The sequence below is a fragment of the Megalops cyprinoides genome, chromosome 1 (assembly GCF_013368585.1).
Source record: "Megalops cyprinoides isolate fMegCyp1 chromosome 1, fMegCyp1.pri, whole genome shotgun sequence".
In the NCBI taxonomy this organism is placed as follows: domain Eukaryota; kingdom Metazoa; phylum Chordata; class Actinopteri; order Elopiformes; family Megalopidae; genus Megalops; species Megalops cyprinoides.
Genome location: NC_050583.1, coordinates 63,015,606 through 63,031,958, shown reverse-complemented (window position 1 = coordinate 63,031,958; position 16,353 = coordinate 63,015,606). Strand labels below are relative to the sequence as shown.

Here is a 16,353-nt window from a genome sequence, read left to right as displayed (position 1 = left end):
GAATTCAGGCCTGGAAGCAAGGAGAATGAGTGGTGGCAGTAACAAAAGAGAAAATTCCACACATTCTTGTCAACAAGTTCTTCCCACTTATCCTGCCATTAATAAAATAGTGAAAGTGGACTGGATTGTGCTGTTAAACAAAGGATTCTTTCTCCTAAGAGAGAATTGTGCTGGACATCAGACGGTAAATGACACAATAACTTGTGGGGGGGAGAAAAACAATGTGTTACTGATGTTTACAAATGAAGTCTTTGTTGTCATTTCCATGAGCTGAGTTATTGTAAGAGACAATTAAATATCGTGTCTCTCTATGAGGGTAGAGAACAATAGTGTCCCTAGATTTCCAAATATTCCCAACATGTTCTGTGTTATAGACAGTGTGCCTCTACTTGACAATATTGGAATTTATTTTTTTGTTTCAAAAGGGGGCGATATCCTTTCTGGTGTCAGACTGGCTTCCATTTTATCTACGTAAACAAAATCTCGAATAACCCCTTAAGTTACCACTTTGTATTTTCACTTCTGTTTCTCCGAGGATCAACCAGCACATAGGAGCCCTCTCCATATCTTTCTCAGAAACGTTTTGCTTTATCTTCTCCAAATTGGATTTCATTCTTGTTGCTCAGCAGAAGCCGTTTCCCCTCTGCACTGTTACTGAACCCCCTCATCCTGTTCACACAGGTTCTCTTTCCTTGGTCTTTGTCTTGGTCCCGCCGCTGCTTTTGTCATTGTGGATCACTCAGTTCTTCCTTGATTTTTTTTTTTTTTTCCAGATATGGAAATCTCTGTTATTACTCGTGCTTGGATCTCCTCTCTCCTTTCAGACTACACTTACCAGGTCTCTCTGCTCATTTCCCACTCTGCACTGTAGCACCCCAGGGCTCTGTTTTACATTTGCCTCTCTTGTCTCACTGCAGTTTTTATCTGGGCCTTCTCATTGCTTCCCATAGCTTCTTCTGGTGCTCCTATGAAGATGGGTGTGTTACATCTCCCCGTTGTGAGGTTTCCTCTCTATTCACAGTGTGGCACGTCTAACCTCTAGCTCCCCGGTGGCTGAATGAAGCACTTGCAAAATGTGTATTTGTGCCGTTACCATTCATCTGTTATCATCGTCTCCAACCGCCACACCTCTTGAAACTATAGTGACACAATACACTTTTATGATTCACGGCTCATTTAACTCCTTCAATTTACTTAGCTTTTGCAGCCGAATAAAATACATAAATTTTTCCTTGCAGATATTTGATCGTTAACTTGAATTGTTTACATATCATCATTTACATTAAACTAAATATATGTAACATCGTATTCTTCAAAATGTATTACATTTTTATTCAATTATTAATATGATTTGTTGTCTTTATTGTCTCATGCACTATAAGTTGCCTTAAATAAGGGAAACTGTAAATTTATATAATAATTGTTGCTACTGCTCATGCTGTGAGGGTTATAGTGGTGACCAAAGGTGATCATGAAAGCTGCACATGCAATTTACACTGAAAAATGTTACAATAAATGTTTGAGCACTTGTATTATATCATTTTTGTTTTTTTTATGGCTTAAGCATGAACCCCAGTAAGAGGCAAGGAAATTAAGCCTTCATGTTACAAATATGACAAGTGCTGTTCAAAGGTCACCCTTTCTGAAAAAGCTTAAGCATGAGTCATTTTCAAGTTTCCTGCTGTCACGACACTGAATGCCTCCACCCAAAGTTCTCACAGGATTGCTATAATGTTTTCTTAAACTTACAGTGTACACTACAGCAATATTATGAGGACATTGTGTTAGCTGGACAATGTCTTTAGAGTTCCTAGTGCACCCAACAGACCCACCTCAAGGAGTTGAGCTAATATTTACCTCCACAAACTGGGAGCATTGCTGCAGAGCATAATCTCTCAGTATAGCCAGGTTCATGATAGTCCTGATACTATTGGTGAGAGACTGAGAAGACATGGGTGACCTTGCAGACAATACAACAAATACCGTAATCTCTCTTAACAAGAAAACATCACTTTATTTTACAGACTGACAGATTGTGTTGCTATAAATAGGAAGCCCTTACCTTACATGAGTCCTTTGACTCCTTTCACACTTTAGAGATATTGCGGCTGGGTTTTGCGGCATGTTTTCCAATTCACTTAAGCACAGGAGCACCAGGTTGACAAGACTGCATAATTTTAGTTTAGTGTTAATTTAATTTAACCACACACAACTGGTCAGCATCCCCGTCCCCATTCATGCAGACACATGTATACGTATAAAAAATTTCAGACCGGTGGTGAGTTTCTTACTGTATGTTAGTGTTTACAGCCATGTGTTGAAAATGGTAAAAATGTGCTAATGCACTCCTGGGTCCACAGTGTAATTCAGTATAAAGGTGGGCTTTTTGCTCATAAAATGAATAAAACTACTTCATATGTTTGCTAGTGAGCATTTAAAGTGCACCAAGAATAGCTAACCACTCAGAGTCAGTGACTGAGGAGAGAAGAACAAACATCTATTCATGCTTCATTCTTCTAGGAAACATGCAGCAATTTTGGAAGAATCCCTGCGCAGAAGCACTAAATAAAGACAGTCCAAAGCCCCTGGTTTTATAACCCCCCCCCCCCCCCGCTTCATTAAACAATTAAGCGGGAATGTCTAGATTAGACTGTTTGTTCAACTACTCACAAAATTTACAGAAGCTTGCAAATGGCATTACTGGGTGGTGAGACTGTGAAACGCTGAAACAAAATCATCTGTATTTTAAAAGCATTTCTAAAGCGACGGGATTAACACAAACTGTGAAAGTTTTTCAATGAGGGACAAATTCAGTGGCGACGCATCTGCCAGTGCATCACTTTATTAGTCTGCAAATGGACCAATGAGCAGTTTGTGTGAAAAAGCACAAAGATACATTTTGACTTAAGTAACAGCATCACGCTCAAACCCTCAAAAAAGCCTTCACAACCTTGCACTTTATTGACAGACAGAATAAATCAAAACTAAACCTAAATAAATAAAAATGGAACCGTGTGTCAGCACCTCTGGGGTACCTTAATTCTTACAGACAAAGTGGAGACAGCCTGCTGTATTTACATAAAGCCTATTTATACAGAAAGCATCTGGGCACTATTTCAGTACAGTGAAAGGTAATTTGATACAATCTGATACAATGCTGGAACAAGACCTATCACCAGATCTGGAGAGGACACCAATTCATTGCATTTATAATCAATACATGACCCGTGAACACCTTTTTTATCACAGATTATACATTGTTCGTATTTGGTCATACACTTACTTTACGAAAGTGCTTGTAATGATCTCTTAACCAGGTATGTATAGCTTGGAAAGCGCCTCGTATTAAAAAAAAAGTCAATTAGGCAAATCATTTGGGGAAAAAGGGATGAATTGAAATGACATGAATTATGCCTTATTTTGAATCTGTTCACATTGTACCTTCTAAAATACAGGTAGCTTAGTAGGTAACCCCTTCATTTACATTAAAAGAAATATCATGATTGTACACACAGGTGTTATTTTACAACTGTTTCTTTACAGAACACACAGCCATACTTGGTTACAGCCAGGAGCAGTGACATTCATTTTGAACTACTCATGTTCAAGGCCCTTGTAGTTTCAGTAATAGTGCAGTATTTATTTCAGGCTGATGAGAAAGAAGAAACCTCACGCTGGTACAACTGAGACTGCTGTATTCTTCTTCTTTTGCCCCGCTTCTCTGAAATATAGATTTTCCAAAAGTAATAAAGGATTGGCAGTTATGAACCCAGGACCAGAGATTCCAGATGAAGCAACACCTCAGCCATTACATTGTGCGATTTAAAAATGATCAAGTAATACTGTAGCATTGTAATATTGTACATCCAAATATCAATATATTTGTTTAAAACAAGTACGGTATCTCCAAATTGTTGCTGCAGTTTACATATCAAAGGTAAAACTACACCCTTCAGTAATATGGGATTTACTATTACAGCCAGAATATCTGTGTCATTGCTGATCTGGGTTCAGGTTCTGGGTTTAGGTTCTGGGTTCAGGTTTGTCAAAGAATGAATCCAGCTGATACCTTTAATACGCATTTTGTTAACAGACAATGACAGTGAAATATTGCAGTCCCTCCTCCATATCTTTTTTGGCTCCAGATCTACAAGAGGAGTCATGTGCAAACAGCTGAACATGCCTCACACAGGGTGGCGGAGTGTCCTCCTCCACAGCTGTGCTGCTACTGAACACGCAGAAAGCATCGTCAGAGTTGCTTCTCACTCGGCACGTTAGAAATGCGCAACAAAAAGAACCATAGAGCGCTGTTGAGGCGCGTTCTGCGAGCACCGTTTGGACTTCTCTCTGCAGTCTGCTCTCTCCCTACCACTACAAATATGCAAAATGAACCAAACCCCTCCAGAAATCATCAGGGGGAAACTCCTGACACAAACTTAACACTGCCCCAGAGATCAATGACTCCTCCATTCAGGCAGCTCTTTTCTTCATCTGCTCAAATAAGGACGTTAAGCCCCTTGCCATGAGGCTGATTGCTTACTTACTGATGCTAATGAAAAAGCAGAGATGGCTGAAGATGGGTTTCTCTCGGAGAATGGATTCAAGGGGGAAAGCCCTGCATTGTGTTCTGCCTGGATTCTGCACATATCTGTTTCTATTCTCCTGTATAATACCCTGTTTCAAAAAAAAAAAAAAAATCCCACTCTTTGTGGATGTAACTGTAGAAGATGATCAGGGGTTTTCTATTTTCATATATTTGTGTGTGTATGCGCATGTGCACAGATGACTTGAAGATCTCCATTCCCAACCGTAACACTCTGAAGTTTAAAAATGAACTATGCGTGTGGCTGAAGAACAAGTGTCACTGACACAACACAAATACACATCTTAAATCGATGCACTGGTATGGAAACGATCATAGGAGAAGTCTTTGATTCTGCTCTTTCAAACAAAGCATTTCTCCAAAGCTTATGACACAGATATTTCTATTTGCTGCCACCTTCTATGGCATGGGTCAACTCTTCACAGTAATTTTTCCACTTAATTTCCTACACTGTCATTTCCTGTCCAAGAAGCTCTGAATGTTGGATTTGCTACAGCATGTAGCCTGCCAAGGGACTGAAGAAAAAAAAAAAAAAAACAACAACTATGTGAGCAGTCCTGATGGTCTGTAACTGAGCAATCAAAAAAATTCATCAGAAAAGTCAAGGCTGAATTCCTCCTGCAGGAAAGACTGCAGGCTGGGCTGACCCTGATAGCGAAACCATAGACACTGGAGGGCTGGACAACAGCTCAACAGAATGCTTCGTAACTGTTACCAAGCGCTTCACTTCAGTTAATGAAGTGGGCATGTACAGTATAGTATACAGTGGAATATCTGTGTCCTGGATGAGAGCTCTCAGCTGCAGCTAGTTAGTCCTTAAGCCCAGTGCTACATGATCTTTGCCCTGGCAGCTCTTTCAATTGCCATTCCAAGTTTGCCATGATTTCTGGTGAGGCCTGGCACATGCATGTTGAACTCAAATGCTGGCTTAACGTTCTACGCCTTAGATCTTAACGCTGTCATGTCATGTGTCAGGTCAAGTCACAGTAAAAGCACATGTAATTTTCCAGGATCATAATATCTGTACAGGTTCCTAGTTTATGAGTAGCAGCAGAAAGGCAGTGGCAGTTCATTCATTATAATATGTTATTTTTAAAAGGAGGTATTTTTGCATCTATGAGTAAACATAGCAATACTGGAATTCCGGAAAATACTGTTCCAGAGAGAGTATTCTTCAGAAATTTTTGAAAGAATCATTCAAGCACTGCTTAAAGGCAGAGTTTAGATTTTTTCCAATGTGAATATTTGACAATTGCTGCTATGTAAGGAATGTTACCACGGACCTAGTGCCATGTCAGTTCATGTACCGTAGTAATGAAGAGACAGGCACAGACACCTCACTTCTGGTGATCTCCTGTGTCTGTGACCCCCCCCCCCCCCCCCTTTCGGCAGGTGAACTGAGGATAATCACTTGCTGCTGAGCCATGCGCTTGAGCCGTCTCAGCAGAGCACAGCACCGCTCCAGACGAACAGAAAGCCATGAATAATGCAGCGGCTTTGCTGCTACCGTACGCAGTCATTACAAAAGCTAATCGGGAGATTATTGGTTTTTACATTACAGGTAAAACGCAGGAAAGCACGACGCTCTTCAGTTCAGTATCACTACAATCATACCCGTTCACCTCAACCACAGCTCAAGAAGAAAACATTCAGAAAATACCCAGCCCTGTGTCTTGTGGTTGACAGCTACAGCTACAAAACGCTAATGGTGCTGTGTGTAAAGTTTAAGAGGTCAAATCTACTGTTTATTTGTAATAGGAAGGCAGAGCACATCCTGTGGTAATGAAGATTAAAATTGTGCCAAAGTATCTGCAGGTCACTTGTCTGCAGTTTACTTACTGTTCAAGGTGGCCAGTGTTACACAAAAAGTGAAAGTTCTTGTCATACAAAATGCCTGCTTCATCACTGCAGCTAAATATTCTCTAGTTGAAGCTGAAACTACACTACATTACAATTACCAGTGATTGCATTTTCAAATACATTTTTACAAGGCATACAATACACTATAGTACATTCAGCCTGTGAAACAAAGATAGTAACAGTCAGGTGATGGCCACTTTCGGGACTGAACCTCCCTCTAATTGCATATTTAACCCTGTTCTTAGTGAAACGTTCTCAGCGGAATTATACTGAGCCACACAGAAGTGAAAGGACGCTTGCTGAGTACCATTCTTCATTAGTAGGTGAGTCAATCGTTTAACGTGGCGATCTGAACCAAACCGCACAGGGAAACCATTCCTGTTCACCTCTACAACTACTCTGAAAGCAGCTCTGCCTAAATGATATTCTACACACTACAGTGCAGCCCTGCATCAGTAAATTACTGACCACAAATTAATGATTGCAATGAGCAACAAAGATTGTAATGAGCACTGATGACACATTGATAACTTCATATCTACAAATGCTTAAATTAAAAACTGCTGCATCTTGACAAGAGACTTCACAATATATTTTTAATGCTGACTCTATATATTCAAATATTCTGTTTGCTTTTCCCTTCAACTAACTAAATCTAATTTGCCATTTTTTGCTTTGCTCTTAGCTTTGGAAAACATATCGGCAAGGATTTTTAAAACATCTTCTCTGAAAATGTTGAACTTCAATACTACGCAGGTGCTCCCAATCTCTCCTAATAAATACCACTGTTTTTGTAGTCATTGATTAATAAATACATATTAGACAAATAAATACATCTAATGATATTTTATTCCTGAGTACCTATGCACTTTCACCAATACAAAAATGCCTTACTCGAGAGTTGAGATTTTCTTTGCTGTAATTTTTGCCGTGGCGTACTCTGCCAGCATTCACTGATGTTACATTGTGACGTCCTTGACAAAACGGACTGACAGTGAGTCGAATTTTTCCTCACAGCCAAGACACGCAACTGGACATTGCAACCATTCATCCGCATGCTAAACTGGCAACACTGTGCCCAGATGTGAGAGACTGACAGCTGAAATCGGGCGGCAGACATTGTTTGCATCACAAAAATAAAAGAGAGGGAAACGGAGGATGATGCCATTGCCGTGAGCGCGGGTTTGAGTCGATACTATTGCTGTGTTGCACGATGTGTGAAGAGACAGGTGTTGCACCTTCACCTGTGAGAGGTCCCTCTTTCTCTTGCCGGGACGGACCGAGTCAGCCCAGCTTGGTGATCTGTAGACTCCCATTTATCCTTATCGTGTCAATGGCCGGCAAGGATGCCACGCGGTGATAAAAGTCAAAGAGCTGGTGTCCGTCCACAAATATTCGGAAGCGCTGGTGTTCGCAGTGGATCTCGATCTACTCAGACAAACACAGAGGGGCAAGAAGGGGGTGGGGGGGGGGGGGGGGGCAGGTTCAATTTGTTAAACACGATGGCACTGATAACTAAAAAGGTTGTCGGTCTCTTAAAGGTAGCTGGGACTGCGCCTCAGTCACGCAATTCCTGTTAGTAACAGCCAATGTCTCAATCACAAAAATTCCAGTTCACCATCTTGTACCATAAAACATATCTTGACTACAGTGATGTGAAACTGAAGCTGAAGTCTGAACAAGCGCTCAGTAGGTGCGAGGCTTTCTTTTGATCTTCATCTCTACATCATTGAAAGGAATGTGTACTACGTAGCAGAACACCTATAGCCCAGATTCTTCTGTTTCTGACCCTGTATAGCAATAAAGCCTATAATTTTACCCCATGTGAGCAACTACCTGACATCAATGATTACTGTTTTAACACGAACATTTTAAAACATTTTTCCCCTCATCTGAATGGAGATAAAATCCTGCTAGCCTATTGCTATGAAGGTGGATACATCAACCAATGATAAAACACCATCTGAAAAGAGGCGTACCGCTACAGAGCCAGTGCAAAATAGGTCACTGAAGCAATATAAAGGACTGATACCCGAAACGGCTGGTCTTCGATGAAGGGAAAGTAGGGGATTGGCTTCTCTGCCTCACCCCAGGTGCCAGACACACAGGCCTTGCGCAGGAACTGGCGGTCTTCAAACCTGGCACAGAGCTCCAGGGCCACATCTGCTGGCGGCTTCTCCTCTGTACCGCAGCCACATGTCAGGCTGATGTCAAAGCTGCAGGAGCACAAAAGCACAGCTGCTAGCGCCAGCAACAGAGAGGACTTCAACTCGGTAGACGGCAGTAGAAAGCGAGATGACCGTAACGTTACTGCAGCCTACACTTTAACAACGTTCATTATGCGTGCATAAACTGTTATTTAATGCCTAAGATGAGTTAACAGCACATATCAGACAGAAGGCCCAGACCACCATATTTCTTGACAACGTCTGGATCCATTTAAATGCAAAAGTCTTTGTCTCAAAGTAAATGTTTTCTTAGGAGTAATGTAGTGCACAGACTGTATACTTCTTGTATATGTTGTCATTATATTTGCACAGTAATGTCTGTATAATCTGGTTATAAAAGGTCCCTTTTATGGATGGTTGTTATGGGTGACAATTCTGGCGGTTTATGAGCTGTTTGGAGAATCTGATAAGGAAATATTAAGATGTGGGCTGGCCCCAGTAAGGAGGAATAAAGCTCACATTCTAGAACTGGGTGTTACCATTGTTTGTCCAAACGACAAATAAAAACTGCAGGTAACACGCGTTATTTTAAGCAGCCTACACTTCTTATTCTATTCGATTCCATTTATAAAAACTCGAACATCAGTAATTTAACATGTAACTCTGTAAAGAGTTTGTGACACTTTTACAAGTACGAGCTTCATAGGCTTCGTGGAAAGTGGGTGTTTTTAAATAAGCTGATCCCCTTTCCATCCACGCTTTGTTTGACATATGAGCAGCTATATCATAATTATAAGAATAAGTTTAATTAAGAAAGAGTAATTGCAATAGCGGTCCAGTGGGTAGAGGTGGTATATCGTTATTTTCGTCTTTAGTTCAGCCTCGTAATCTAAGTCGTGTTAGATTTAGATTCCTACTGATCAGTTTATTTTAAAATGACATTAAAACCTCTAAGTGAAATGATGGCCTTGTGGTGATTTAAACACTTCTTTTGGTACAGTTCGTATTTACCTCTCCGGTTCGGGATCTACAATCCCCATTACAATGATCTTCTTTCCTGGCCTCATCCCACCTTTGATGCGACCACTGAAAGGAACTGCCTGGGTGGTCACACAGAGCGAGAATTTCTTTTAGTTACGCTCCAATACATAACGTTGGGCCTACTACAGGTGTGCACAAAATACAGTAAGCAGGCATTCATAACTTGAAATGTTCAGAATAAAAATAGCGCATTATATTACCAGTAGCCGTATATCCTCTCTGTCTGGAGATAATATCCCCGGATTTCCCAGTGAATTGTTCAGGTGATCATCGTCAGTATTCTTCAGATGCACACGAGGGCACAAAGGAAAGCGGATTATAGCCTAACAAATCTGCCCTCACAAAGCCGAACAGTTGTTTTAGGACCGCAACATCCATACGCAGTACGTGTTTTGTATTTAAACCAAAACGTATTCTGACTGGCAAATGATGTATAGCTATGCTAAACTGGATGCAAACCTCATGTCTTTCCCTCACCGCCAGCAGACAAAATGTGATTTGACAGTCAAGTGTCAAACATCTGTCATGTTAAAAGGTGCAGGAAGTCTTATAGCGCCTAAATGCACCAATAATGCGAAATGATGCCGTCAACGTGTCAGCACAGTTCAAAGTACCATTTTCATGTCCAGGATTCCTTGTATTTAGCTAAGGCTGCACAACATACACTCAAAACACGGCTAGCAAGCTAAGTAGCTATTTTCTCAAAACGGTATCAACTGCTCTTGATAATTTATTTCCGCAAAAAGAAACCCAATAGGCAAATACAATACAAAGGGATGCAAAAACTGCATTTGCAAGAACTGCTGATGAATATGTATCCCCAGACACTAATGTCCGAGTCTCACTGCAATTTAATATACTCACAATTCCGTCCTTTTCCGTACCCGACACCGCCATTTTGTACACAGTGAACCATAGGAGAAACAGATTGATCAGCTGAGCTCCAGAGGTAGTCCGGTCCAGGAATGTGTCAGCGCCGTGGCAATGACTCAGGCGGCCACTACAAGGTGTATACTATACATTCAAACGGGTGTTCCGAGGTATTGCCGCGAGTGGCCTATACTATTGCTGAAGACGCCCTTCTTTAGTCTGTCTCGCCCACTTGAGTAAAGAGACTGAATGCTGACGTACACCATAAAAAAACATAATCCCCGGCGAGTCGTAAACCCTAATTAACATGGCTTCTTTCTGCTTCGTTGAGACAATGTAATACGCAGTGAGAGAACGGAATTTGAAGTAAATTAAGGTTTACACACAGAGTTAAAAAGGGTGTGTGTAGCACGAATGTTGAGATGAAAAATCTAAAACGGGACGCGCCCTTCTCAGAATTATTGTGCCAGTTCTTTTTTCCCCAAAGATTAACAACAATTCTGGTGGCCGTATGTTGAAGATTAGTGTAAAATATATTCTCATAAGTAGATTAAATCGTTTACACAAACCTGTTATCTTGACCTATAATGAACTGAATTTATTTTCATCTTCAGTAGGAGTGATGTTTTATGATTTTGTATTTGAAAGATGAAGGTTGGACAGAAAAGGGTGACAAATACAATATTTTAACCAAAACATCTGAAAAAAGTAAAGATGTGTTTATTTCCCACAAAATAGGAAAAAACAATATATAAACTCACTTCAGTCTTGCCTGAAAAAAATATTCAGCTGCCTCTTTAGCTTCCAGGGGCACTGCCACCACATCTAACCAAATGTTGCCTCTATGAGGCAAGTAGGTGCTCACTGAATGCACTTCTTAGCTATACAAACTAGTGCTCAGTTATTTTAAGTTTCTACATTAAAACATTTTATTCTTCGGTATGGCCAGTATTTAACACTACGGTGTGGAAATTATTATGATATGGCATAAAATGGAAGGGGGGCTGAACGGTGCATAGAGAACGTATTCCTGTATTACTGTTTTTTTTTTCAATTAATTCACTGTTCTGTTGTTTCTCTTGATGAAAATAATATCTTATTTCGCAAATAGTCATATTCTGATGGATGAACAACAAGGCACTGTGAGGTACTTAAACGTGGTTCAACCCAGGTGTTATTATGTAGATATACAACTCAGGAAAAGTATCTGGATGCACCAAACATAGATACATCTGTGTAAGTGGAGAAGGGCTGTTGATGCAGTGGACTTCCCCTGGCATTCATTTTCAAATAGTTTTTGGCTTTTTGAGGAAATGTAGATTGACTGTTTCCTTATATTGGGGGGCGGGTGATCACTTGCATACATCTGAGAGGAGCAGTTATGCCTGCATCTCTCCGGCCAATCAGGTCAAGGTTTCTGTGTACAAAGACTCAGAGCAGCCATGGCGTTGTACCTTCCTCCCTCATGGATGCTGATGCACTCAATAAAACAGGGTTAATCCAATAATCCAATGCAGTCCTCAAGAGCTGCAATACAGCAGTTTTAAACTGTATTTGGACAACTAACTCTCTGCAAGCTAGACATAGGAGCTTGGTTGCTTCTATCAGGACCTTCATTATACTTAGACAGTTAATGAATCAAAGTATATAATAATGAAAGGCTGCAGAAGCTCCTTTCGTCAGTAGTGGGGTAGAGTAGTTTTGCCGTGGAATATAACTCAGGTGAAAAGTATGCTTGTGAACATGCATGTAAGCCACACTTCAATGATTCTCCTGAGAGGATCATAACTTTAGAAACTATTTCCATCTCTTATTGCTCCATAAGACCAGAGCTTATGCCAATGCCTATGGCATGAAGGCATTTAAAGAAATCTGAAGAAATTATAAGTGCTCCCTGGACACAATTACTCTCTGTCACAGGGATAGCGGCCCAGTCTAATGATTGGACGTTTGATTTGGGGGGATTAAGCCCACAATTTGTCACCAATTTCACACTGCAGTTGATGTACAGCACTACACTGCCCCACATTCTCACCTCTCTGCTTCCAGCTGCCCTTCTCTGACCTCCATCCATGGTTCTCCAGCTTCCCCTCTCCGAAGGCTCCAGCTTGCTGATCTTGAACGAAAGCAGCCATCAGTCCCCCTTCCATGCTCCTGTCTGTGGTATGGCACAGTTGTTGATTAGTTGTTGTTGTGGCACTGCCCTTGTACCCATGCTAACCTGCAGATATCAGTGAAGTGTATCACAACATTACCTCACTGCTGCCCTCCTGTGGTGAGCTAGTATGCTCCGTTATATTTGGGGGGGGGGGGGTGAGTGGGATTTGTCTTATTCGGGGTACAGTCTGCTTGATGATCTCTCTCCTCTGCCATATTCTGTCACTGTGGCTGCAGAAGTCCAAGAGTACAGTTACTGACCTCAGAAGTATTTACCCAAAGCTGAGGTCAGCTCAATTATTTTAATTTCTCTGATTCTTCTCGATCATTTAAGACTAGAAAGCCGGTGAAAGTATGACTGCATAGTCACTAGGAATCAAATGTCTGCATAGCTTGGATACAGAGGTTTTCATGTATATATCTGCAAGTGTGAAGTACAGGTTTGTGTCATGTGGTAGTCACGCAGTAGTAATATAGAACAATAGGTACAAAGTTATTCCTATAGATATTTTACCCAGGGGAATGTCCCCAAAATTAATGATTGAAGCCATGTGCTCCTGAATATATGCATATTCATGAATTTATTTATGACTACACTGGTACACATCTAAAGGTAGTAAAGGCATGTCTTTTCAACTATGAAATATGTTTTAGCGTATTTAGCATTATTGTCCAGAGAAAATAAATAATAACATATTAGTCTTGAGAATAATAACATATACACTTCGGAGAGAGAAAGAGAGAGAGAGAATGTGGCAATATGGCCTGGATTAAAGATTATAGTACATATGACCCAGATACAGCATTTGCTGAAGCGTTCCAACACCGTGACACCTCACAGAGACAGATTCAGAGCTGTTGCTAAGATACCAGCTCCTGGAGTCATGTACGAGCCTCCATCCACATAAGTGAAAACACAGGAATTGTCCTGCTGGAATAATTCAGAGCTGGACTGTCTCAATATGACAAGACAAATCAGATTTTTGTCCCCTGTCTGGGTCTGTTTCAGCTGTCTAATGTTCACAGAACACAGCAGGCAAGAAGTACTAAAAGGAGTGTATGTTCATCTAGCATTACAGCAAGAACACCAGTTCCAAATGAGTATAAACTTGTTATCTCCATTTGATGTCTACACGCTATAGTGGAGAACCTCACAGCCTCATCCTGACAGTACAACAAGGCCACACTGGCAATACACCTTCACAACATTAGCTTCTGCATCCTCATATTCACAGCCAGAACAAACTCATCTGTCAGAAACTGACCTCCTTTATGATTGCCTGAGAGATTATTCTTTCTGCTTTTTTGCAGAGCTTCACCTCTTTGGTCGGGTGAAGTATAATCACTGTCTTCGGATTTCTCTTGCACTGGTGTTTAAGTCACAACTGTGAGAGCTATGTTGCTAGTCTGGACATAATTCTGTTTATCCCTCATCCACATGTGTGTCTAATATCCAGGTTGTTATGTTTACAAAGGCTAGCCAAGCTCTGAAACAGCTGAGACGTTGATGTTTAATATGCTTGTGAATAAAATACACAAATCAACTCAGTGGAATGTTCAGTTCTAACACCCATATTTGAATATTTTGAGGAGAAAACCTTGAAAAACCTGCAAGCCATTTTGCTCCAGCACATTCTCCATCATCTGAGGTGGAGTGGGGAAGGATTTAAGTGACTGGTTAAACTGGGGGATGATTAGAGGGCCAGACTGAGACTGCCAGATTGGGAATTTTCCCAGGACATCAGGGAACACCACCCCCTACTCTTTGCAATTAGGGGGGGATAAGTACCACAGGATCTTTAAAGACCAAGGCCTTGGTCATTACCTTGTTATGACCCTGGTTTAGCATCTCATCTGACTAAAGGACAGCCCAGTCCTGCCCAACATAGTTTGAAAACATGATTTTTGCACAATCGTTCACATTACTGCTCTATCAGGCTTAAAGTGTAATTGCAAGGGGTTCCGTGGTATTCTGGCTAAATTCCCAATCAGGTTCTTTCAACCTGTACATCTCATAACACCGCAGTTTAATTGGCTAAATAATTCCCTCCTTCTTCCTCAGATGATATGAAGGAAATGCTCTGGCACAAAATGGATGCTGTGCATCACCCAGGTGGGTGCTACGTTAGTGGCAGTTGAGATGAGACACCCCTGTGAAGCACTTTGAGAACCCTGAAAGCTTGAAAGGTGCTATATAACTGTGATCCATTAACCACTATTTAGTGTGTAATATGCTCTTCCCCGTAGGTTTTCCACATGTCAATACCTTCTGACACAACTCAAACATTCACGTCACATTTGGTGCACTCATGAGGCATCACTCATAGATAACCGCCAAATGTGTGCTGGTTATGGCACTATGTACCTGCTGGTCACCCCTCAATAGGTATTTGCCACATTTCTCTACTACCACTTGTAGGTGAACTCTTGACCAAAACTCACTCTTCTTTCTTCCTTCTTTCTGTTATTTTTCCTTCCATAACCATGGTCAGCAGCATATTCATGCCTGATTTCATTCAAATTTGCAGAGGAAAATGGTTTTTTTCGACTGCAGTTGCCCTAGGTCTAAGACACTGGCCAATATGGCTATTTTATGCATTTTTCACATATAAGTAACTTCTCAAAGCATCCAATGTTCATATTCACAGCATTCACATATTGATCTTACAACTGAAAACTGGATCCTGGATCTTGGTCCCTGGTCATGCTCAATATGATCAATACTACTGTCATCTGTACATGTGTGTAAACCAACTTTCTATACAGATGTTTTTAAGTTGCTTTGATCAGCATTGACTCATTTGAGCAATATTTACCACATTTATCCAATACTGCCTGGATGTACATGGCTCAAAGTTACCGGCAATCAGGCATGAAGAATGTACAGTTGCAAGATCTAGTCTTTCCTCCAGAAGCATAATGGATTTTCTCATTGACTTCTTGCGTCCACCACAATCCTCTCCAGCCAGGAGTGGTGCTACGCTTACACTGAATAGCTAACTTTGATGAGGCTGTTGGCCTCACTGAGCATTCATGTATCAGCACCATCAACAGTGCGCTGGATGTGCAATCAGTCTTAAAACCACGACTGTACGTTCATTCCAGTTTAGTTTTGGAATTCATAGAACTAATTCTCCTCAGCTTTTTGAAGCTGGTAGAAATGCATGAGATGTCACTAAGGAATGTGCACTTACAGAAAAACACACTGAAAGCAGTTGTATGTAAATCAGTGGTCCGTTTGTATGTGGTTTATTTGAACAATATGTCCTTTGATGTCAAACAACAACCAAAAACCCACTGACTATTGGTTTACAATGGATCATATGTCCCATCGAAGCCAGTCTGGGAGATAATCAGCTCAGTATGTCAACACAGAGACAGCACGATAATTTGTCCCACACAATGAAGAAAAACAAGCCCCTGGCAAAGGCCCAAGTACCCCTGTAAATGGGGTAAATCCTGTTGATATAAGAAGCTGCACAATCTGGCAGGTCTACGTTAGGGTTTTTAATCATCGACACCTAGTGAGCGCAGATGCACTTGAGCCTAATTTAGATGCTGAACCCTGTGAGGATTCGGGAGGATACAGACAGTGTACAGTAAGAGCCAGCCTTGCCCTCTCCCCAAGGCAGATTCTCTGTTTTTATCACCAGT

At 41.0% G+C, this 16,353-nt stretch overlaps 1 protein-coding gene across 1 annotated transcript; it reads right to left on the bottom strand.

Moving 5' to 3' along the window:
- Positions 1-2,713: 2,713 nt before the first annotated feature.
- Positions 2,714-10,913, bottom strand: lgalsla (lectin, galactoside-binding-like a). Its single transcript, XM_036536847.1, has 5 exons — positions 10,537-10,913; positions 9,873-9,953; positions 9,643-9,731; positions 8,496-8,679; positions 2,714-7,891 (listed from the first exon to the last, which is right to left on the bottom strand). Exons 1-5 carry the CDS (start codon positions 10,567-10,569, stop codon positions 7,748-7,750), a joined length of 531 nt encoding a protein of 176 aa, XP_036392740.1. The 5' UTR covers positions 10,570-10,913; the 3' UTR covers positions 2,714-7,747.
- Positions 10,914-16,353: the final 5,440 nt, after the last annotated feature.

Coding starts and splice junctions, on each gene's coding strand:
- lgalsla (XM_036536847.1), bottom strand. CDS start 10,569: ATGGCGGTGTCGGGTACGGAAAAGGACGGAATT. Junction 9,732..9,872: donor GAGAGGATATACGGCTACTG/GTAATATAATGC, acceptor GTGACCACCCAG/GCAGTTCCTTTCAGTGGTCG. Junction 7,892..8,495: donor TCGAAGACCAGCCGTTTCGG/GTATCAGTCCTT, acceptor TTGTCTGAGTAG/ATCGAGATCCACTGCGAACA.